Source organism: Ursus americanus, chromosome 23 (assembly GCF_024610735.1).
Source record: "Ursus americanus isolate L20-20 chromosome 23, mUrsAme1.1.p, whole genome shotgun sequence".
Classification (NCBI taxonomy): domain Eukaryota; kingdom Metazoa; phylum Chordata; class Mammalia; order Carnivora; family Ursidae; genus Ursus; species Ursus americanus.
The window spans coordinates 22,692,227-22,715,001 of record NC_142149.1 but is presented as its reverse complement, the minus strand read 5'-3'; the positions used below and the strand labels follow the sequence as shown (position 1 = coordinate 22,715,001).

The following is a 22,775-nucleotide window of genomic DNA, read 5'->3' as shown; positions in this document are numbered from 1 at the left end:
AGGCTCATAGCAGAGGAGCCTGATGTGGGGCTCGATCCCAGAACGCCGGGATCACGCCCTGAGCCGAAGGCAGACGCTTAACCGCTGTGACACCCAGGCGCCCCGAGAGAGAGAATTTCAAGCAGATTCTGCGCTGAGCGCGAAGCCCGAAGCAGGGCTCATTGTCAACCCTGAGCCAAAAATCAAGTCAGATGCTTAACCGACTGGGCCACCCAGGAGTCCCAGGTTTAGACCTTTCTTAAGAGTTGATTTTTAATTAGAATCAAGTACTGAGCTGAACCCAGTACTCCAGCAGAAGAGCAGAGGCGCTCAGAAAGGGAGGCCGGGGGTCCCTGAGTTGGCTCCAGCTAGCCTTTGCTAACAGCCAGCTGGTCGCTGCTGCAGACCCCTTCCCGATCCAGAGACTGCAAGGGGGGAATTTTGTGTTACTCATAGATGCCTCCAGCCCTGGCGGGTCCTGCCCCGGTGGGCATCACCCATGATGACGGCCTCTGTGGGGGCTGCTGCCTGCCCCCCCCCCCGTGGCTGCCCTGCTGACTGCGCTGTTGGCACTGTCTACTGTGGTCCCCCAGGGGCATCCATCCCTTCCCGTCAACCTGATACCTTTGCTGGCTCCAAATTTTGCAATCTATTTTCAGATGTAAAACGAGAGAGGGGCGGTTAATAAGGAAATGGCCTTGGGTACTAAGTGGGGTCAAGGCCATGCTAGTCCGAGTAAACCCTTTACGACCACTGGCTTGAGGCCAGCATCTCCCCAGTCCTCCGTGATCTGTCTGGAACTGCGCCCAGTGGGGACTCTGCCCCCACTCCCAGGCTACCTCGGTGCTGGGGAGTCCGCTCAGCCCTGAGTCCTCCCGGGAGCAGGGGGGCAGAGCTGAGCGGCCGCCCGGAGCTTGGCGGGAGGAGGGGCCGGGGAGGGGGAGGTGGGGAGATCCGGCTGGAGGGGAGGCTCCGACGTCTCCTTCCTTCCTGGTTCCTGCAGCAGCTGCTGCCACTGCTCAGCTCCGTGAGGAGGGAGCGGGCCACTCGGAGACGGTGACTCAGAGGCAGAGCGGAGCGCGGGCCAAGGAGCACTGGCGTCCATGGACCCTGGGGTAAGGGGGCCGTGCTGGCATCAGCTGACATCGCCTGGGCAGGCTTCCTCCCACCTGAAGCTGGCGGGTCTGCCCCTCCGGAGACGGGGGTGGGAATGGAAGTGGCGATGGGGTACCAACCTGGCTCACCTCGACCCCGCACCCTCTACGGACAGAGTCTCCCCCTCCACCTGCCAGCAGTGAGGGGCCAGGGTCCTCCGGGGCCAGGAAAAGGGCACAGGGGTACCCAAACACCGGAAGAGTTTGGGAACTTTCAATGGCCAGATGCAGGAGTTTTACCACCACCCCCCCCCACCCCGGGTCAGCCTCTTGTACTACGGGCCCCTCCGTCCCGACCTCCTGGCCACCATTAGCCCACCGCGTCCCTGTCCCTTCCTGGCCTCCGCTCCTCAGGTGCTTGCTGGCTCCATTGGAAGATCTGAGCCGTTTGCCCAGCCTCGGGCCAGCCTCGCCCCTCCAGTGCCCTCCCTGTCTCTCACACACACAGCCTCATGCATTATTGATCTCCCCGTGGAGCCAGGATGGCCAGGGCTGGTGCCAAGGGCGCCTGTGGGCACTGCTGCGGGACCTGTGTGGACCTTGGCATGTTCTTGGCCACCCCTTCTCCTGCACACAGTGCCTCCATGGGCCTTGTCCCCTGCTCCCTCCGGGTGGGCGGTACTTCTCAGGAGCCGCAAGGACTGGGAGGATAGAAGGGAGGCTTTGGTGGGGGACTGAGGGTCTCAGGCAGGCATCCTAGGGTGAGGCATGGGGAACAATGGGGAGGGGGCTGTCTCAGGCCTCAGTTTCCCCCATGCAGAAGATAGAAGATCTGGAGACCGACTGGTGGGGAGTCGGGATGAAGGGATTAGGAGCACTCTGCCGAGGGATCGAGGGATCGTGCAGGAGGGGTCTCTGGCGCAGGAGGGCAGCAGAGGGGAGGGATGTCCAGGGGTCCTGAAGAGAGAGAAGCCGGATTGAGATCTTGCTTCCAGTCTCTGAATTCCTCCGTCCTTTTTTAGAGCCTCTTTTTTCACTCCCATGCCTCATCTCCGATCACCCGCAGGGAATCCTCCAGAGAAAGCACTGAGTGTTTCCTAGAGCCTGAGAATGTGGGCCCAAGGTGGGGCTGGGCAGACTTTTGTGGTTTTCTCCTGGCACCGGCCTGCGGGCTGCTGCGAGTTCAGCTCGTTCACCTCCGAGTGGTGGCCGCAGCCGGAGGGTGTGGGCAGGGAAACCGGCCCAGGGTGCAGAAGGGACACTTGGCAAGGCCTGGCAGGTGAGCAGATGTGGGTGAGCTCTTATCTCAGACGAGGCAGGAGGGGTTGGAGGTGCTCATGGGGTCTCTCTCTTGCTTCAAGGGTCCCCTCAGGACAAGGTGACATCCTTCTCCTTCCACCGCGCTCTACCTTCTCGGCAGGGAGTGGCTGCTCCCTTCTCCATGGACTTCCAAGAGAGGGTCCCTAACTCCTTGGCCGAGAGCATTCTGTCTGCAAAGCCGAGCAGTGCCCAGCAGGTCTGAGAGTGGGGAAGCAGGCAGTGGGTGGAGAGAGCTTGGCCCAGAAATGGGGGGCAGATCTGGTCACCTTCCCCACTGCTTTCCTACCTCTCTGTCCTGGGCTGCAGGCTTCTGAGCTGTGGGAGGTGGTGGAGGAGCCTCGGAGCAGGCTGGGAGCAGAGGGCATCATGCCGGAGAGGCAGGAAGGCCACCTGCTCAAGAAGAGGAAGTGGCCTTTGAAGGGTTGGCACAAGGTAGGGTGGGCAGGGCAAAGGGAGGGGCCAGATGCAGGGGCGGAGGGGGGCGTGGAAGAGGGCGTGGGCAGTATAGGGGCTGTGTGTGTGGAGGGGAAGAAAAGTCCATGTGTGTGGTTGCTCTCTCCCCATACCCTTTCCTCTCGGCCTCCTGGGTTCTCGTTCCTTCTCGGCCATGTCACAGAGATACTTCGTGCTCGAGGACGGGATTCTTCATTATGCAACCACTCAGCAAGACGTGAGTCAGGGCCTCTGCTGGGGGTCGTGGGATGAGTGTGGCCCCAGAATGCTCTGAGCAGGCAGGGATATCTGGAAGCCACCAGAGCAGGGTCTGATCCCAGCTACACCATTTCTGGATGTGGGGTCTTGGGCAAGTTCCTTTCCTGGGCCTCAACTCCCTCATCTCTAAGATGGAGAGAACACGATCCCCCCGTCGTACTCCCCCCATCTTGGTGAGGGCCCTCAGGACAGTACCCGGCACAAAAATTAGTGTCCAGGAAACGGGAGCTTTCTCTTCCGAGCCCTCGTCCTGTTCCTGTGCTGGGAACGGGAACCGAAGGCCTACGCGCTCAGGCTCTGGCTCCAAGAGGGTGTTTGCCTTCTTGGCCTTGTGGGTTCCTGAGAGTTTCCTTGCTCTGTGACTCCCTTGAGTTCAGAATGTGGCTTGACGTAGTGGGGTGTTCTGTGCACAGGAGGATGACTGACAAGTCCCTGCCGACACTGTGCCTTGGGGGTGAGGGTGAACCCACTGCCTGGCCCTTGAGCCTAGAGTCACCTCTAGGTGACTAGGTGACTCTAGAAAGACGGTGGCTCTGTGGTCCCTGGGGGCCTAAAAAGTCCCATTTCCCCCCTGCCAACCCTGCATTCCAGATCACCAAGGGGAAGCTTCACGGCTCCATTGACGTCCGACTGTCTGTCATGTCCATCAACAAAAAGGCCCAGCGCATTGACCTTGACACCGAAGATAACATCTACCACCTCAAGGTGACACTCCTGGGAGCCGAGTGGTGGCTTGGGCCCCAGCCTAGCGGAGACACTGGGCACACCTGAGAGGGTCGGGGGCTGAGGGTCTGTCCCTGAGGTCGACAGCAAGGGCGTTCCCATCGTATACAATGGCCGATGGCAGACCGCCTTCTCGGTTGTTCTGCACACAGGCACAGAGCTAAGGGCTCAGACTGCTGGGGAAGCTGTGCTTTGCTTTCCCTGCAAGGAGCCTTTGCACAAGCTGGGGAGCACTGTGAAGCAGCCCTTCCTTTCATGCTTCCCTCCCCGTCTTCATCGCCTCTGCAGATCAAATCCCAGGACCTGTTCCAGAGCTGGGTGGCCCAGCTTCGTGCCCACCGCCTGGCCCAGCGCCTAGACATGCCCCGAGGCTCGCTGCCCGGCACCACTCACCGGAAGGTAAGAAGGGCTCTGTGCAGGGGCAGGTGACAGGGGGATCCAGGGGTGGTGGCTTCAGAGAACCATGAGACCCAGGGAGGTGGGCACTGTCCCACCTCACCCTCGACTCACCCCACAGGTTCCTGGCGCCCAGCTTCCAGCAGCTGGCAGCGCCTCGGCTCTACCTGGGGTTGGACCTCGGGAGAAGGTGTCTTCCTGGCTGAGGGACAGTGATGGGCTAGACCGCTGCTCTCATGGTGAGGGGCCTGTGGCACTGCGCCTCGTGGGCAGGGCCCATGCTGTTGGGTCTAGGTGGCATCCACAGTCACAAGGGGGAGGACTGTCATCTCCATCCCGGCCTCTGGGAACCTGGGCTGCTGGAGGAGACAGCCTCGGCCTCCAGCCCACCGGGTCTACTCGGGCCTGCCCTGGGGAGCGCCAGTCTTAGAGAGGAGGGCAGGGCTTGTGCCCCAGGCCCGGACTCAGGAACAAGAAGATACAGAATGCCAGTGCGGCGAGGGGTCCTGGGGAGTAGTGCCAGGAAAGGGGAGCACTCCAGAGCCGGGGTCCTGGAGTAGGCGCCTCTGATGCTGGCCTGGGAGAGAGAAGGCCAGCAAGCGGGGACGGAAGGAGGCAGTCTGCACGGGGGCAGCAGGGTTCAGGTGTGTTGTGGTGACAGTGGGGGTTGGGGTGCCAGCCCTCTCAGGAAACCAGGGTGAGGCCAGACCAGGGCTGAGACGGGGAACTGCTTTGGGCTCCTGAGCCAAGGAGGGGGATCCCGGGTCCCGGTTTCTATGGCTGCCCGGTGAAGTGTTTGGAGGAGGACGGGAAGCTGAGGGACAGACTTTGGGGTCCCCAGTCAGTGTTAGGAGAGGGACTTCTCATTCATTCTTCCCACAGAGCTATCTGAGTGTCAGGGGAAGCTCCAGGAGCTACACAGACTCCTCCAGAGCCTGGAATCGCTGCACCGAATCCCTTCGGCCCCTGTTATCCCCACGCACCAGGTGAGGGCCGGGGGGGAGGCAGGGGCCTGCCTGGGGTCTCTCCCACTAGACGCCTGCGTGCCCACCGCGTCCCTGGGACAGCTCCCCAGGCTCCCTCATACACTGCTCTTCCCTGGAGAGCCACGCATCTGCCTAGCTGACTCACCTCGCATGTCCAGACTGTCTCAGGGTCGTGTCTCTGCCCCTTGGGGCTGACCCCTGCTGCTGTGCCCACGCATCCACTAGGGCGTCCGTCTTCTTCCTCTGCGATGTCAGATGTCTCTGTGCCCCCCTCTGGGGCCATCTGCCTCTCTCCTGGCTTTCGTGGTTGCTGCCCTTCTCCCCACCCTGAGTGACACTCCCCCCCCACCCCCCTGCCGTCCACGTGCCAGGCCTCAGTGACAACCGAGAGACCCAGAAAGGGGAAGCGGACCAGCCGCATGTGGTGCACACAGAGTTTTGCCAAGGACGACACCATTGGACGGGTGAGGTGGGGCATGGACCCCAAGCCGCCGGGTGGGAAGCCGTGAAGGAGGCTGTCACCTTTGACCCCTGCCCTTCACCTGCAGGTGGGTCGTCTCCACGGCTCTGTTCCCAACCTGTCTCGCTACCTAGAGTCCCGGGACCCCTCAGGTCCCCGCGGGCTGCCGCCTCCAGACTATGCCCACCTGCAGCGTACTTTCTGGGCCCTGGCCCAGAAGGGTGAGTGCGTGCGGGAGGGGCGGCAGGGGCAGGCAGGGGCAGGGAGAAGAGGAGCCTGATGCCTGCCCCTGCCCCTACAGTGCACAACTCCCTCAGCAGCGTCCTGGCTGCCCTCACTGCCGAGTGGGACCGACTGAGGGACCTGCACCAGGGTTCAGAGCTGTCACGGATGGGGGTGAGGCTCAGGGACCGGGGAGCCACGGGAGGAGAGGGCTCAAGGCCGAGGCCCACAGGCCTGGGGCGGAGAGCAGAGCCGGGTCTGGGGAGAGAGTGGGTGGCAGAGGCAGTCTGTGCAGAGAGCAGCGTGGTGAGGTGGGGAGGGCTTTGTCCTCCTGGCCCCTGGCCCCTCACCCTCTCCCTGCAGGTCTCCGAGGCCTCCGCTGGCCCGAGGCGCCTCCACTCACTCTCCGTGTCTTCGGACACCACTGCGGACTCCTTCAGCTCCCTCAACCCGGAGGAGGTAGGAGCCAGGCTAGGCTGTGAGGACCGTTTCTCCTGCACCTTCTTCCTCGGCAGAAGTCAAGGCACTCTTGGTCTTCAGACCCGAAACGGCCCAGAAGTCCTCGCTCCAGCCCCCTTTTTAAAAATTACTTATTTATCTATTTTGTTTTATTTTTAATTTTTTAAAGATTTTATTTACTTATTTGACAGAGAGGCAGTGAGAGAGGGAACACAAGCAGGGGGAGTGGGAGAGGGAGAAACAGGCTTCCCACCGAGCAGGGAGCCCGATGCGGGGCTCGATCCCAGGACCCCGGGATCATGCCCTGAGCCGAAGGCAGACGCTTAACGACTGAGCCACCCAGGCGCGCCTAGCTCCAGCCCCTTTCATGCAGCAGCCTCATCGTGGTCATTCCTGCCTGGCCAGTGTGTGCACAGTGCTTTTACCTTTAATTCAGGGTCCTGTGAGGCCATGATCCTTACCCTCAAGTTCATGGTGGAGTAAACAGAGAGTCAAAGAATCTGACCGATGGGGGCCCAGGCTCCCACAATTGTGGATTGAGGGTTGGCTGAGCTGGGACTTAGGTGTTCTGAGCACAGACTCTGGGACCGGGCTCCGTGGGTTTCAGTTTGGCTCCATTGCACGCCCGCTTTGTGGCCCTGAGCCTCAGTGTCCCAACCTGCGAAGTGGGAGGTCATGATCGCACCTGCCGCATAGGGTGAGCGTCAGGATGGGATGTGTTAATACACTCGGAAGCCTTGGAGGCCGGCTCAGAGCCAGCGCCCGGCAGAGTGCGTGGCCGTGGGGAACCTGTCTCCTTGCTCCCGGTTCCTCTGGCACCCCTTCGTATCCCCCCATGCTCTCTCCCCTCCCCGGGGAGCACGGCCTGACGCCCCTCCTTCCCACAGCAGGAAGCTCTGTACATGAAGGGGCGGGAGCTGACCCCCCAGCTGTCCCAGAGCAGCGTCCTGTCCCTTGCGGATTCCCACACAGAGTTCTTTGATGCCTGTGAGGTTCTCCTCTCTGCCAGCTCTTCTGAGAATGAGGTGAGGTTGGGGAGGGGGAGCCCCGGGAATATTGGGATGGGGTCCAGAGGGACTGGAACCTGTAGATTCCCAAATCCTTTCTAACACCTCGGCTGCTATCTCTGGCCATGTGTCCAGACCTGCTGGGTTTGTGTCCCCGCTCAGAAGTCTCTGCTGGGGACCCTTCCTCAGCTCAGTGTGCTTTGTTCTCGTTGGTTCTCCTGAGACGGCTGCCTCAGCCCCACCCTGCCATCTTCCTGCGAGCCTGTCAGCCCCAGCACTGCCCTGCCCCCTGCCCTGGATCTCAGCAGTGCCCTGCTGCCCTGTCCTAGTGTACCACCAAGTCCCTGAGCTTTCTCCCCTCAGCGAGAGGGCCAGGCGTCCCCCTCCCAAAGTGGCAGGGCACAGGGTCTTACCAGGCCCTGGGCACTGCCCAGCTGCCCGGGAGGCCCAGTCTGCCCAGCCTGTCATCTGTCCCGGCCCAGGGCTCAGAGGAGGAGGAGTCATGCACTAGTGAAATCACCACCAGCCTGTCCGAGGAGGTGCTGGACCTCAGGGGAGCTGAGCGCTATCAGAAAGGTGCCCGCTGGGTGTGCAGCCATGGAGGGGTTGAGAAGGGGTAGAAGTGGTGTTTGTCCACAGCCCAGGCCCCTGGGAGGCCGTCTCTTGGGGTGACTGGTGGGCTGACGGCTTTGGATGCTGATCCAGAAGTGACCCCAGGAGGCGAGGAAGGTGAAGCTGTGAGCTGCAGAATGTTCCAGGAGTGGCTCTGGGGCTGGGTCAGGCTCAGGGCCCCGGGGTAACCTCCAGTGCAGTCTCTTGAGAAGGTTCGCCTGGGGCCTGAGGCAGAGGCAGAAGCTCCCACCTCGGCGCTCTTCAGCGGTGTAGCTTTGGACATGTCATTTTACTTCTCAGAGCCTGTTTCTTCATCTGTAAAATGGGCTGAATAATCTATATCCTGACATCAGTTTCTGTGTTTATGGAGGGGGAGCTGAAGATAAGGGTGGGGGTTCAGGAAGGGCTTCTGGGGTGCAGGGTTTCCGGCCGTGGGGACCACCCTCTCGGAGTGGTTCTCGGCCCTACTGCCCCCCGAAGTCCCCCAGGAGCTCATCTGCAATTGGCTCCCCAGTGGCCCCGCCCTGCACCGAGTCCAGAGTGGGGGCTTGGGAGTGAGTCTGTCTAGGAGCCCCTCTGGGGGGGGGGGGCGCCGCCTCGGGGCTGGCCTGGGCACCTGCTGGGTCAGGATGCCGTGCCCGGAGGGAGAGCGACTTGGCTGGGTGGGCCCCAGGGGCCTGTGTTCCAGGGAGAGCTGCAGGGCCCCCGCGTCGCCGCTGCCTGCCGGCAGCCAGCGGGCCAGGAGCCGACGTGAGCCTGTGGAACATACTGCGGAACAACATCGGCAAGGACCTGTCCAAGGTGTCCATGCCCGTGCAGCTCAACGAGCCGCTCAACACCCTGCAGCGGCTGTGCGAGGAGCTCGAGTACAGCAGCCTCCTGGACCAGGCCAGCCGCACGGCCGACCCCTGCGAGCGCATGGTACCCCGCCAACTCCCGGCCGGGCTCCTCCCCGCTGCCGGGGTTCCACCTCGGCACCCCCAGTCCTTGCCGGCAGTGGGGTGGCACCCCCCCTTCGCTGCCCTCCCCCCTCAATGGCATCTCCCCCCCCCCCCCCCGCAGGTGTACATCGCAGCCTTTGCCGTGTCTGCCTACTCGTCCACGTACCACCGAGCAGGCTGTAAGCCCTTCAACCCCGTCCTGGGGGAGACCTATGAGTGTGAGCGGCCTGACCGGGGCTTCCGCTTCATCAGCGAGCAGGTGTGTGCCCCGGAAGAAGGGGGTGGGCCACACGGGCGGTCAGGGGGCCGGGGCCGGGGGAGAGCGCAGGGCAGATGGCTTGGTGCCAGGCGCTGTGCCGCGTGGTGGTAGCGCAGAGGGCCCTCTGCTCCGGGGAGCCCCGGGCCGAGTGTGGGGGGCCGGCTTGAAGCAAGGAGTTACGGTGCCGTGTTCTAGAGCCTGGAAGCTCCCAGGCTGCTGTTCAGCTCCTCGCGGAAGGCGGACTCTAGGGGCTGATCGGGAGCTGAGTGTTGAGGGAGGAACGAGGAGTACTACGGTGGGGGCGGGGTGGAGAATGGAATGCTCCAGACAGTGTAAAGGAACAGATGGAGCATGCTTAGGAAGAGCAAGAGACGCAGCTGAAGATGAGACGGGGCCAAACCCTGAGGAGCCCTGTAGGAGAAGAGGTGGCTTTCAAACCTCGGAGGCCGTGGGGAGTCATCGGAGGGTCTCCGGCAGTAGTGACGGGCTCCCTAAAGAGCACGCAGGCGGCTGTGTGCGGGTGGGTCAGAGAAGGTCACTGTGCAAGGGCTGCTGAGGACCAGCGCTTGGCCGGCGGCAGGCGGATCGCATGGCTGTTGGATTCGGGAGCTGTGTCTGCGTTGTTCTTGACAAGACTCGGTGGGCCGCAGAATGTTGTTACGCAAGCGATAGGGGAGGTGGTCGATGTAGGGAGACGTGGGAAGTGGCCTCGAGTATCTGCTTTGGGGGATTCTGCGGGTGTGTGGCAGTGCCAGTGAGCAAGATGGAAAGGACGAGAGGCAGGTGACTGAATTAGCAAGACTCCTTATCCGTGTGGGCTTGAGTTCCAGGGGGAGATGTCCAGTAGGCCCTGGGCCATGTGGGCGTGGAGCTCCTCCGGGAGCCAAGGGTGGGGCTGACAGACCCGGGAGTCCCCAGCTTAGAGGACAGGTGACGCCATGGGCTGCCCCAGGGGGAGGGTCTGGAGAGGAGGCTGGGCAGGGAAGGCAGAGGAGCTCTGAGGTGAGGGGGTGGGCAGGTGGTCCCCAGGACTTCAAGGAGGTGTCCCTGGTTTCCTGAGTGAGGGAGCTTTCAGAGAAAGGCTGGGGGCTGATCCTGGATTACAGTGGGTGTGTAGCAAAAAGAAGTAACATAGAGAAAAATGCTACTTAAAATAAAATTAAATAAAATGGGGCACCTGGCTGGCTCAGTCAGTAGAGAATGTGACTCTTGATCTCAGGGTTTGCGTTCAAGTCCCACGTTGGGTGTAGAGTGTATTTTAAAAAATAAAATTAGGCCTGCCTGGGTGGCTCAGTCAGTTAAGCAACTGACTCTTGGTTTCAGCTCAGGTCATGATCTTGGGGTCATGGGATTCTCTCTCTTCCTCTGCCCTGCCTTGTGTGTGAGCTCTAAATAAATAAGTAAATAAATAAAAGATTAAATTAAAATAGAGAAACATATTGATTCCAGAAAGTTTTACCAGGAGGGAAAGAAGAGGGAGAGAGGGTTTCAGCCAGAGGTGGGGATAGAGTTGAAGCAGTTTTGTTTTGTTTTGTTTAGATTTTAAGTATTTTTGTGTTTTTTAAAAGATTTTATTTATTCATTTGAGAAAAAGAGAGACAGAAGAGAAGCAGGGGGAGGCTCAGGAGGCAGAGGGAGAAGCAGACTCCCCACTGGGGAGCCCGATGTGGGGCTCGGTCCCAGGACCCTGGGATCATGACCTGAGCCGAAGGCAGACCCTTAATGACTGAGCCACGCAGGCGCCCCTGCTTTTTTTTTTTTTTTTTTTAAGATTTTATTTATTTATTTTAGAAACAGAGAGAGAGGGGCAGGGGTGAGGAGCAGAAGGACAAGCAGACTCTGCACTGAGCTCAGAGCCAGACGCGGGGCTCCATCTCAGTACCCTGAGATCATGATCTGAGCCCAAACTAAGAGTCCGATGCTTAATGGGCTGAGCCACCCAGGTGCTCCAACGTTTACTCTTGTTTAAGATGGAAGAAACAGGAGATGTTTCTGTTCAGAGAGAAGGAGAAATGGAGAGGGAAAGACTGCAGGGCAGAGGGGGGATGGGGAGAAAGGAGCCTGCAGGAAGGGGTGCGAGGCAGCGGGGTGGGGAAGAGCTGGGCCTGGCAGTGGGTTTCGGGGGACTGGGGTCAGGGTGGGAGCCGTAAGTTGGTGGAAGGAGTTGCCATCTCTGCCGTCCCTCTGATGGGGGCGTTAATGTGGTGTGAAGGGGATGGGTCGGGTGTCCGTCCACGGAGGAGGAGTGGGCCTGTGTGTGGACACAGCTAGAATGAGGAGTTGCCAGTGTGTGCTGTGTGTCTAAGGAGCAGGGAGCCAGGCGTGGCACAGAGGAGGCTGATCGATGCTAGGCGTTGCGGCGAGTGGTGGCAGCGGGTTGTCGGGGGGTGCAGGGAGAGAGGGCGGAGGTGTCGGAGTAATCTCAGCCGGGGTGGGAGGGGGTGGTGGGGAAGGAGGTGAAGCCGGAGCTGCCGCCACAAAGCAGAGCAGAGACGTCTTGGGAGGAGCCGTGGGCCCCAGGGAATGGGGAGAGAGGCCAGGCTGCGGGCTGTGGGATACCCGAGTTCAAGTTCCAGAGATGGAGCCGTTCCAAGAGGGACAAGGCCAGGTTTTTCCAGGGCTGTGGTGTGGAGGCTGTGACAGTGATGAGGGAGAGGACGGTGAGGGGAGAGAGGGTACTCGGGAGGGCACAGGAGAGGCCCCAGCTGTCACTGCTAGAGGACTTCGTAGGCTGGAACAGGGGTTCTGGGCCTCTCGGGGGGAGTGAACAAGAAGAGGGAAAGTGAAGCCTCATGGGGAAAGAGAGGACGATAGAATTTGGGTGGTGGCCAAGGACGACAGAGACAAGAGACCTGAAACGAACTGGTCCTCTGGGTTGCAGGGGAGCTGGGAATGGGGGGCAGGGACTTCGGGAAGCCGTGGGGTCGGGAGCAGACCCCGGGGTCCTCAGAGGCAGAGTCCAGAGACCTTCTTTGCTCACCAAGGTCTCCCACCACCCCCCTATCTCGGCGTGCCACGCAGAGTCCGAGAACTTCATCTTCTGGCAAGGTGAGGCGTGGGGGGCATGGTGAGGTGGACGTGGGGGCGAAGGGCACGTGGCGGGGGGTAGGTGCTGGAACACTCTCTGGTCTCACGTCTCCCTCTCCCTCTCCCTCTCCCAACCCACCTCCAGACATGAAGTGGAAGAACAAGTTCTGGGGCAAATCCTTGGAGATTGTGCCTGTGGGGACGGTTAACGTCAGCCTGCCCAGGTGGGTGGTCAGCCTGCCCAGGTGGGTGTTCATAGCCTTCGGCAGCCAGGCCCCGCCCACAGGCTTTCCTCCAGGCCGCTGCTGCTGAGGTGGCAGGGACGGGACAGAAAGGTCTGGCCTGAAGCTGCTTGAGGTGGGGCAGTGCCTGTACACGTGACACCTGTATTTACAGGGTTGTGCATAAAGAAGGGTGAAAAATCTTAGAATAGTAGAGCGGGAAGGGCTCATCAAGGTCGTGTGATGCAGTGGCTTTCACACTTTCTTGACCGTGACTCACAGTAAGAAATGCATTTGAAACTTCAAGCCGATGCACAGACACACCCAGACACACACACACACACCCACAGAAACCTAAACTGACCTCAGGACCGAGCACAAACCACATTTGAAACACCCTCATTAGCTCGTGTCATTTTAGAAGTGGGGACGGCAGCCAGAGGAGAAGGCGGCCTAGCCCGCGTGGTCCAGGCGTCAGCTAGAGGCCGGCGCGCAGGCGGAAGGCTCCTGGACTCGAGAGTCAGAAGTCCTGGCTGGGAGTCTTGATTCTGCCACTTAATAATTCATGCAAGCAGCGAAGAGACGTGCTGCCCCAGAGCCTCGAGTCTGTTCTCCTATTAGAGTAGTGAGTGCAAGTGGGGAGTGAGCCGGGCAACAGACGTGAGCAGAGCTACGCTGGTCCCTGGCACCGAAGGGCAGGGACCCTGCCTGTGTGTTCATTCCCGTGACGTAGGCCCTCAGGAGCGTGATCGAATGAGTGGAGACGTGTTGGCCTCAGATTTTCGGCGAAGGCCGCTCTGCTGGATACATATGTCATCCTCCACGGCAGGGGCAGAACTGGGCCCCCGTGCTCCTTCCACAGACCCCCACGACCCACTCCCCGGCTCAGGGTGGCAGTTGCGCCCCAGGGCCGGCCCGCTGCTGCCCTCCCCCGCTCTGTCCCTCTCAGGTTCGGGGACCACTTTGAGTGGAACAAGGTGACGTCATGCATTCACAACATCCTGAGTGGCCAGCGCTGGATCGAGCACTACGGGGAGGTGCTCATTCGGAACACGCAGGACAGCTCCTGCCACTGCAAGATCACCTTCTGCAAGGTGGGCGCCCCCAGCCTGCCTGTCCGCCCCCAGCGGCTCACCCCGGGGGGGGGTGCGCCCCTAAGTGCCCTGCCCCCACCCCCACCCCAGGCCAAGTACTGGAGCTCCAACATCCACGAGGTGCAGGGTGCCGTGTTCAGCCGGAGTGGCCGCGTCCTCCACCGGCTCTCCGGGAAGTGGCACGAGGGGCTCTACCGGGGGACCCTGCCCAGCGGTCAGTGCATCTGGAAACCCAGTAAGTGGGGGGGTCGGGGAGGGCTGGGCAGGGGTGAGGGCGGCTCCGGCACAGTCCACCTGCCCCAGCCCCCTGCCTTCCCGCCAGACTCAATGCCCCCAGACCATGAGCGAAACTTCGGCTTCACTCAGTTTGCCTTGGAGCTGAACGAGCTGACAGCAGAGCTGAAACGGTCACTGCCTTCCACGGACACGCGGCTCCGGCCAGACCAGAGGTCAGTGTCAGGCAGGCCCCACCCTAGAACCGCTGGGCTCCTCCGTCCCCGCCGCGGGTTTCCGCGCAGAGCTGGGCCTGTCCTGCCTTCATGGAGTTGCCTCAGGGACATGGGTCCTGGGCGGGGACAGAGCTGGGCAGGGGATAGAGGCCTTGGGTCTGGGGGGCAGTTCCACTGACTGTTGTCTCGAAGCTCAGGTACCTGGAGGAGGGGAACATACAGGCCGCTGAGGCCCAGAAGAGAAGAATCGAGCAGCTTCAGCGGGACAGGCGTAGAGTGATGGAGGAGAACAACATCATCCACCAGGCTCGCTTCTTCCGGTACTTCTGCCCTCTGCCGGGGTCTCTGCCTTCCAGGCTCCCCTCCCCTTCCCCTAGCGCCTTCTTGCTCCAAGCGAGCGGCAGGCTGTGGGAGGCAGCATCCGGAAACCCTGGCCTTCATTCCGGCTGTTCACCCTCTCCCTCCCCCAGGCGGCAGACGGACAGCAGTGGGAAGGAGTGGTGGGTGACCAACAACACGTATTGGAGGCTGCGGGCTGAGCCAGGCTACGGGAACCTGGACGGGGCCGTGCTCTGGTAGCCCCGGCCCCCTCGGGGGCAGGAGGCTCGGATTCCTCCCTCCTGCCTCTGCCCGCCACGGACATACGGGTGAGGCCAGGCTCCCCCGCTCACTGCCCCAGAGCTCTGGCTCCGTCCCCTCTGCTGGCCAGAGGGCCTGCCTCTCAGCCCATTGCCCACCCCCCATTTGGGGTGGGAAGCAGGATCTTTGCTTCCCCAGTCTTGTTGCCCTGGACAACCAGCATGTAAGTCCCTTCTTGCTCTGTCATTTCCCCTTCTGTCCCCCTTGGGGTACTTGGGGGAGACTCCAGGCTCTCCAGGACCTGTTCCCTGTTTAGTGCCTTCCTAGGACACAGGGGACCCCTTGATGCTCCCCAGGCTTCCTATGCCCACGGCTCTGGCCCCAGCTGTTCAGTTGGAGTGAGCGAAGGAGAAGAGATGGCCTTTTCTTCCACCCCCCGTCCCTCCCACGCCCGTCTCCAGCATCTTCTGCCCCACGCCCTGGCCCGTCGGGGCTCCCTTTGCTTAGTCCTTGGCGAGCTCTCCCATCTTCCTGGATCCCCTTCTCCCAAACTGCTAAATGCCTGCGGCTTCAGCTCCTTCGGCCTTGTCCTCAAGCGGTTTCCTTCCGTCGCAGCTCAGCAGGTCCCCCCCGAGTGGAGGAGGCCTGTCCCGGAGGCAGGGAGCCGACAGAGCAGGCAGGGCGCCTGGCCTCAGACCCCGAGGGAGGGAGTGAGCACGCGTGAGAGTGGGTTTGTGTAGGCGTGTGTGCATGTGTGCGTGTACCCGTGTACTGCTTGCGGGCGAGCAGGGTCCCCCATGTAGCCCGGACGGCCCGAGCTGGCTGTCCGCCCCTGTTGCTGCTCATTTCCGCCCCGCCCGCCTGCGAGGAAGGTGAATCGCAGCGACGTTCCAAGCGCCAATAAAGACTGTCCGAGATTTTGGCCTGAGACCATTCATTTAAAAACACATAATCTCAGGGCACCTGGGTGGCTCAGTAGGTTAAGTGTCTGCCTCTTGATTTTGGCTCAGGTCGTGAACTCGGGGTCGTGAGATCAAGCCCCACATCGAGCTCCGCACTGGGCGCAGAGCCTACTCGAGATTCTCCCTCGCCTTCTCCCTCTCCCCCCCCCATAAAAATAAATAAATAAAAATAAAAACACATGCGTAAGTTCAGTGAAGGCCCGCAGTTACCCACTCACCTGGGCTAAACAGCCCATGTCCTCTCTCTCCCTTAATCCTCGTGTCCTGTCCATTCTGTCTCAGATGCCTCAGCTCCGGCCCCTTCTCGGGATTGCCCCTGGCTTAGGCTGGGCCTTTTGCAACCTTTGCCTGGATTATCACCTTGAAGCTCCCCGGGGCACTTCTGTTCTAATGCCGACTTTTAGGGTGATATTTTATTTTTAAAAGACTTTTATTTATTTATTTGACAGCGAGAGCACGAGCGGAGAGGAGGGGCAGAGGGAGAGCAAGAAGTAGGCTCCCCGCTGAACAGGGAGCCCGGATGCAGGGCTAGATCCCAGGACCCTGAGATCATGACCTGAGCTGAAGGCAGGGGCTTAACTGACTGAGCCACCGAGGTGCCCCTAGGGTGATATTTTAAAAGAGGAGATAGGCTGCCTCGGGCCTGCTTCAAATACATCCATTGCTTCCGAGCACCTAGAGGAAAAACCTGCCCTCTTCAGCCGGAAAGCTGTGTGGTCCCCGTCCCCCTCTGGCACAGAGTGCTGACCCCCACACCCAGCATCCGAGGTCAGGTCTCCTCCCACCCCTAGGCTGATGAGTGTCCAAGGAGAGGTGGGAGTGGGGGGCGGGGTTGGAAGGGACCAGAGAACAAGTTCTGCTCCCCCATCCAACCAAGGCTGAGTCCAGTCCCAGCTCTGTGACCAAAGCTGTGCGGTCTCAGTCAAGAGCCTTCCCTTTCGGTTTGGAGACTTCGTTCCTTCATTCGGCTTCTCTTACGTCAGAGGAGAATGTATGGAAAGTGGCCCAGGCTCCGGACTTCATTAGCTGTCCCTTAGCCCCTCACCTTGTCCCGCTGCAATGACAGGCCCCCAAGCCCTACTCTGGTTTGATGCATGTGCCCAGAGCAAGTCACACTTTCTGTGGGTGGGGGGTATGTGCAGGAACAGAGGGGACCCCTGAACTATGGCAACCCTTCCAATCCTCCTTTTCTTCTCCCCTCCCCCTCCACATTTCTACAGTTTATTTCCAGAGGGCGTGAAAGTTAAAACAAATACACTCCCCTGATACCATGTACCAGAGAGAACCTCAACCCATTCCCAAAAAAAAGCCAAAACTGGCACACATTCAGGTTTTTTAAATACAAGGTCCAGGGGCGCCTAGGTGGCTCAGTCGTTAAGCGTCTGCCTTCAGCTCAGGGTGTGATCCCAGGGTCCTGGGATCGAGCCCCACATCGGGCTCCCTGCTCCGCTGGGAGCCTGCTTCTTCCTCTCCCACTCCCCCTGCTTGTGTTCCCTCTCTCACTGGCTGTCTCTCTCTGTCAAATAAATAAATAAATAAATAAAATATTTAAATACAAGGTCCACTGCCCTCCTCCCCAACCCTTTCCACTCTGAGCAACAGCACACCTGACTGGCATATGTTCCACTCGCACATATTTTAAGAACAAGAGTTTCAAACAGACCGAATTCCAAAGTTATTTTTCAACTTCTTTGCCCACAGGAGCCAGGCCCTCTGTGGCCCGACCAGCATCCCCCCCCCCCCAGCCCTGGGTGCCAAGTCACTTGCAGGAAGATGGTCAGCTTGGTTTTGCTCCTCTGGGGACGTTCCTTGCCGAGAACTGTTGTCTTCTTAGAAACCCCCTCCCTCCGGCCAAGGTTGGGTGTGTCCTCACTCCCGGGGCGCTCAGGCCAGGCTGAGGGGAGTCTGGAGCTCTGGCCCTGGGCTGTGCTCTGTGGACAGTATGTGCAGGGCCCAAAGCAGCTGTGGGTACAGAGAACAGTGGCCGCCTTTCAGCTGCTGGGAAGATGGGGGTGGGGTGCTCCAGTCTGGTCTGAGGAAGGAATAGTGGGCCCCATTCTCAAGCCTCTCTCAGTCTAGCCTGGCGACACCCAGGAGCACTGCTCACCACTGGGCTTGGGGCAACCCCCCACAGACCGGGACCCCCAGTCTGGGTTGGAGGATATGGCGGACCTGGGGCAAAGAGGAGGAATATGGGCCTAGTGGCCCCATGTCATAGCTCAGGAAAGGTGCGAGGCAGAAGGTACCCAGTTTGTAAAGCCAGGGACCTACCTCCCTGGATGAGTAAAAGTCTCAGCTCGAGAAGCAGGGAAACACTGGGGCCCAACAATGGTGGCAGAGGGAGAAAGAGGTGACAGTCCTCACCTCACCCACTTTGGGCCCTCCGACCCCAACCCCTCCATCCAGAGAGAGGTGAAAATGGTCTTTTTAAATTTAGCTATTGAATAGCTGATGGGGATGCCTGGGTCGCCAGGGGCAAAAAGGCTAAGCATACTTATAACCTACAAATTCCCCGAATCTTCTGAATAAAGGGTGGTTTAGGGGGTGCGTGCGTATGTGTTTATAATAAAACCAGAGAAGGGAACGGCTGCTGAGCCAGCCTCGGTGTCAAAGATAAACACGGCCGGACATTAAAAGGGTGAAAACAGAGTTTGTTCAGAAACCACTGACAGTGGGGGGAGAGCTGAGCTCCGTTCGATCTGTGCAGAGGTGACTGGGCGTTCCAAGGGAAGAGGGGGGGTGAGCGGGGGCTCCAGTAGTCAGAGAAGTGAAAAATGACAAAGGATCGGCCAGGGTAAATGCAATTAGGCCAGGGGTGCCTGCTAGCTGGCAACGATCAAAGTCCGGATTCTATCCTCCCACAGAGACTCGGAGACAGGCCCTATCCTTCCTGATGACCACATTTCAAAGGAATGGCTTTCAGGTCCTTGAGAAAGACACTCCTGAGTCATAGGAGATACATGTATACCTCAAAGGGACAAAGGAAGGAGTCATAATTTTAAGCCCTTTTAGGCAGATGCTCTAAGAAAGGTAAATCAGGGGCCTATCAGCAGGTGTTTGCCAGAACAAATACTAAATTCCGTATTGAGCTCTCTCTGACAGGCACTTAAAGAGGGGCTGTGGTCATCCTAGGGACATTCTAGGGACACGCCCTATGCTCCCGGAAGCTATGCTAGAGTTTGGTGCAGGGGGTGGGATGGATTTGTTATATGCTGGGTTCTGCAGTTCTCACGGGCACTTCACGTCCCCTCCTGGAGATCGGGGTGAGGGCCTGATCCCCCTGAAGCTGAGTGGGTGTTCATGGCGGAAGTAGGCCAACAGGCCAGCACCTGCCTCCCTGCATCGCCTGATGGCACGTGTCTGAGATGGATGGTGCCCGGGCTCCCCCCACTCTGCAGCAGAAGAAAGGCAAGCCGTGGGAGCACGGGTGGGTGCCCACAGCACCTGACCGACGCCATGGTACAAAATCCTCAGTTTGCAGAAAGGATTCCCTCCATATATACACTAGGGTGCTGGAAGCATCTTTAGCAAGGGAAGTCCAAACCGTCGTCACTTTGCCCCATGAGGCCAGGACCCTGAGGATGCTGGGTCCTCCTGGTTCCTAATATGAGGGGCCACTCAAAATGATGGGTGGGTTGGGTTCTGGGAAAGGTGTGGGTGGAAGAAGAAATCGGAAGTTCGGGCAGGAGCAGGAAAGAGAGGGAACCGGGATGAGAGTTGTCTTCTGAGCCTGCATCCAGGACCAAGGTGGTGAAATTCTTTAAGCATCCTCGAGAGGGCGCCTGGGTCTCTTGAAAGGACCAGTTCAGGCACATCCCGAGCCCACCTGGCTGCACCCACTGTTCACTCAGAGTTAGGCCCCCAAGAATCTGGCAGTGGCGGGGGCACTGGGCAGCAGCGATAAGTGACAGTGCAGACCCTGTCCTGCCCACATTCCTGCCAGATGGCCAGTGCACTCAACCACTGGCCACCTACACTTGTCAGAGAATGCCGGGTCAGGAAACCCCTTCTCTGGGAGACCCAGGTGTCCCTGACCACTCCTAGCAACTGCTCAGGTTGGGGGAGAGTGGTCAGGCCCCCTTTGCCTCCTCCCTGCCAGGTAACTGCCTGTCGAGGACAGCTGGTCCAGCCCCCCCTTCCCCCCCCCCCCCCGAGCCATCATAAGAGAACTTTCCCCTGCGTTTCCACTAACACCCCTCCTGCCTCTGCAGCCCCTAGAGCTATCACACCCTGGAGCGGGAACCATGACAGTGCCTCGTGGGGCTAGGATCCGACGGCCTGAGGGAATGTGCTACCGACCCCTCACAGATAACAGTCTGGGTACCAGGGATCCTGGAATTCCTAACCAACTTCTAGATCTTTCCCAGGTACACCCTGTCAAGGATTGACTGTGCCCACCCCTGTGTTTCCCCCTCCCAGAGCATGACAGAACGTGGGGGTCAGCCATTGGCTTAGGGCCAGTGTCCCTACACTGGCGAGGAGCTCAGGGGAGTGTGAGAATCCTAACTAAATTCCAACCAGACTTTTCCGGGCATAATGAAGTTATATTTTGTGAAGGCTGAAAGACAAGGTATTTTAAGCTGTTAGCTCAGTTTGTCATCTTTCAGTATTTAGCATATGATACACGGGCCCATGTTTTACTCCTGTCCTGGGCCCTCCAAATGTGAAGGGCAGGCCTGAGAAGATTCCTTGCGTTGTGCTCCTGTAGGGTATGGCGGGGAGGGTCCCCTTGTGGCCTCCTGGGAGGGATGAGATTAGGGATGAGACTGGGGACGAGAAGGAAGCTGGGCCAGGGCCAGTTTGGCTGGTGTGGGAAGCCATCTCACTGAGGACCCCTGAAGAGAGCTAGCGAAGCTGGGAGGCGGGGAAGGCAGGTCCCGTGGGCCGTCTCTCCCCTCTCTGTCGTTTAGCACTGCATTTGGGCACAGGGTAACCTCTCCTCCTAGCTGGGCCACCTGGGCCACCACACTGCCCTTCTGACACCTGCCAGGTGGGGTGGGCAGGGAGGAGCACTGGGCTAAGAGCGGGGGGATCTGAGTTCAGGCCCGGCTCTGCAGTTTCTTCCCTTCCCATTTCCCCTTCGCAGAGCGGGCATAATCATAATCGTCCGGCTCCTTCTTGGGTTTCTCTCCTTTATCAAAGGAGAGGTGCGACTCAGCATTGTCCCAGCAGTGGAGCACCAGGCAACAGTGGCTAGTGTCACCCCTGGCTCCGCCACCCCCTTGCAGCGGCAGGTCCTCCCCGAGAGAGGAGAGCAGAGTTCAGAGTGTGGGAGTGTAGAGGCCAGTTGCTGCCCCAAGTTTCCCAATACTTCTGCCAAGAAAAGGATACAAAGCATCTCCCCAAAATGGTGAGGGGATTCACACATCGGGGGCAGCACCCCTCATTTCCGTGGTGCCCTCGCCATCAGTCTCTGAGACAGAACACAACATCCATCTGTCGGTGAGCGGACTGATCCCCTCCCGAGTTAGGGAGCCCTGGGCGCGGGAGCTCCTGCCCCACCCATCACACGCCCCGGGAAACCCGCCTAAAACCGACCAGACACTCCTCAAGGCCAGGAAGGCCGCGCGGGCAAAGGTGAGGGTCGAGGGGGCAGCGATGGGCAGGTGCCCACGGGCATCACCTTCAGCGCGCGCGCTGGCACCGACCCCGGGTGGCCGGGGCCCGCGGGTGGCCGCCTCGCGGGATCCCGGGGGCCAGAGCCGCGCCGCCCAACCCGGCGATAGGCTGCAGCCGGCCGGGTGGCCGCGGGGCGGAGCCCGAGGACCGGAGACGCCCGGGCTCCGGGGCCGCAGCTGCGGCCGCGCAGAGGCCGCGGGTGCGCCGCGTCCTCGGTCGCCTCTGCCCACAGCGGCGCGGGCGCCCCGGTTGCCCCGTTTGGCCCGGAGCCGGAGCCGGGCTGCAGGGCTGCGGGGCTGAGGCGCTGAGGACGCGCTGGGTGGCGGGGCGGCCGTCCTCGGACCCCGTGGCCCGCGGCGGGGAGCCCGGCTGGACGCGGGACGGAGGGCGCGGGGAGCCCCGGCTCCGGGGCGGGACCCAGGGGGCCGGAGTCTCCGCGCACACGAAGGCGGGGCCCCTCCCCAGCACCCGCACACGGGGACCGCGCCCCCCAGCCCGCACCCCCTGCAGGGAGAGCAGGCCTACGGCACCGCAGTCCTGGACGGCCTCGCCCAAACACTACACCCTCTATCCCTCTCTGCCTTCTCCATCTCAATGCGTTTGGGGTGTGTCAGGGGACGATTATCTGAAAAAGAGTGTCCTGGCTGAGGGGAGGATGGAAGAGGGGAAGAATGGGGCCGAAGAGCCACAAGGGGCGAGAACAAGAGGCGTGGAGGCAGGGATGTCTGAAGGCAGAATCACTTAGGGCCCGTGTCTGGAGAGGAGGTGGCGACCAAGTTCCCTGTCTAGGTTGTCAGTTTCTCCTTGTATTTTTTCTTTTCTTTTCTCTTTTTCTTTCTTTCTTTCTTTCTTTCTTTCTTTCTTTCTTTCTTTCTTTCTTTCTTTCTTTCTTTTTAAAGATTTTATTTATTTATATGACAGAGAGCACAGCCAAGGAGAGGGGTAGAGGGAGAGGGAGAAGCAGACTCCCCACTGAGTAGGGAGCCCTATGTGGGGCCCCATCCCAGGACCCAAGGATCATGACCCGAGCCAAAGGTAGACACAGAATCGCCTGAGCCCCCCAGGCGCCCCATCTTTTTTCTTCTTTTAAAAGATTTTAAGTAATCTCTGTAGCCAACGGGGGCTCGAACTCACAACCCCAACAACAAGAGTGGTAGGCTCCAGGGACTGAGCCAGCCAGGTGCCCCCAGGGACTTTCAATCATTAACATTGTCTTCTATAAATGTTACATGATCACACCATACATGGTTTTGCATCGCAGTCCTCAAAAACATGATTTTTAAAGTATGTGGAATATTCCATTGGCGAATAAGAGGCTTAGATTTATAACCCTTAAAATATATCATAATAACATAGTAATGAAAGTCCTTGAATCTTGGTCCTCCTCTGACTTTTTTTAGGCTAAATTACTAAAAATGGAATTAACAGACCTAATGCGGTGTTCAAGCCCGGCTGCACATTCCATCGCTCTGCGGAGTTTTATGAAAGGCCATGGGTGGGGTCTGGGCCTTGCTTTTTTTTTTTTTTTTTTAATTAAAAAAATTTTTTTAAGTAAGCTCACCACGGGAGGTGGGGCTTGAACTCACCACCCGGAGATTGAGAGTCACATGCTGTACCGACAGCCAGCAGGTGCCCCTGGGTCTTAACTATTTTGA

General features: G+C 59.7%; 1 protein-coding gene across 5 annotated transcripts; it reads left to right on the top strand.

Moving 5' to 3' along the window:
- The first annotated feature begins 922 nt into the window (after positions 1 to 922).
- Positions 923 to 15,461, top strand: OSBPL7 (oxysterol binding protein like 7). 5 transcript variants are annotated; one of them, XM_045813767.2, is made up of 23 exons: positions 926 to 1,094; positions 2,435 to 2,589; positions 2,700 to 2,825; positions 3,010 to 3,063; positions 3,696 to 3,809; positions 4,116 to 4,226; positions 4,345 to 4,462; positions 5,106 to 5,209; positions 5,581 to 5,673; positions 5,758 to 5,890; positions 5,971 to 6,065; positions 6,255 to 6,350; positions 7,241 to 7,375; positions 7,840 to 7,933; positions 8,643 to 8,890; positions 9,032 to 9,169; positions 12,154 to 12,217; positions 12,342 to 12,420; positions 13,367 to 13,511; positions 13,602 to 13,746; positions 13,834 to 13,960; positions 14,158 to 14,280; positions 14,431 to 15,461. In XM_045813767.2, exons 2-23 carry the CDS (start codon positions 2,515 to 2,517, stop codon positions 14,537 to 14,539), a joined length of 2,526 nt encoding a protein of 841 aa, XP_045669723.2. In that variant the 5' UTR covers positions 926 to 1,094; positions 2,435 to 2,514; the 3' UTR covers positions 14,540 to 15,461. The 5 variants fall into 5 exon arrangements, 4 of the variants coding, with proteins under 4 accessions (XP_045669721.2, XP_045669720.2, XP_045669723.2 ...); XM_045813766.2 differs by having other exon boundaries at positions 7,238 to 7,375; XR_006782678.2 differs by having other exon boundaries at positions 923 to 1,094; positions 5,971 to 6,350; positions 7,238 to 7,375; positions 13,878 to 13,960.
- Positions 15,462 to 22,775: the final 7,314 nt, after the last annotated feature.

Coding starts and splice junctions, on each gene's coding strand:
- OSBPL7 (XM_045813764.2), top strand. CDS start 2,515: ATGGACTTCCAAGAGAGGGTCCCTAACTCCTTGGCCGAGAGCATTCTG. Junction 6,351..7,237: donor GCTCCCTCAACCCGGAGGAG/GTAGGAGCCAGG, acceptor TCCTTCCCACAG/CAGGAAGCTCTGTACATGAA. Junction 13,747..13,833: donor TCAGTGCATCTGGAAACCCA/GTAAGTGGGGGG, acceptor CCTTCCCGCCAG/ACTCAATGCCCCCAGACCAT.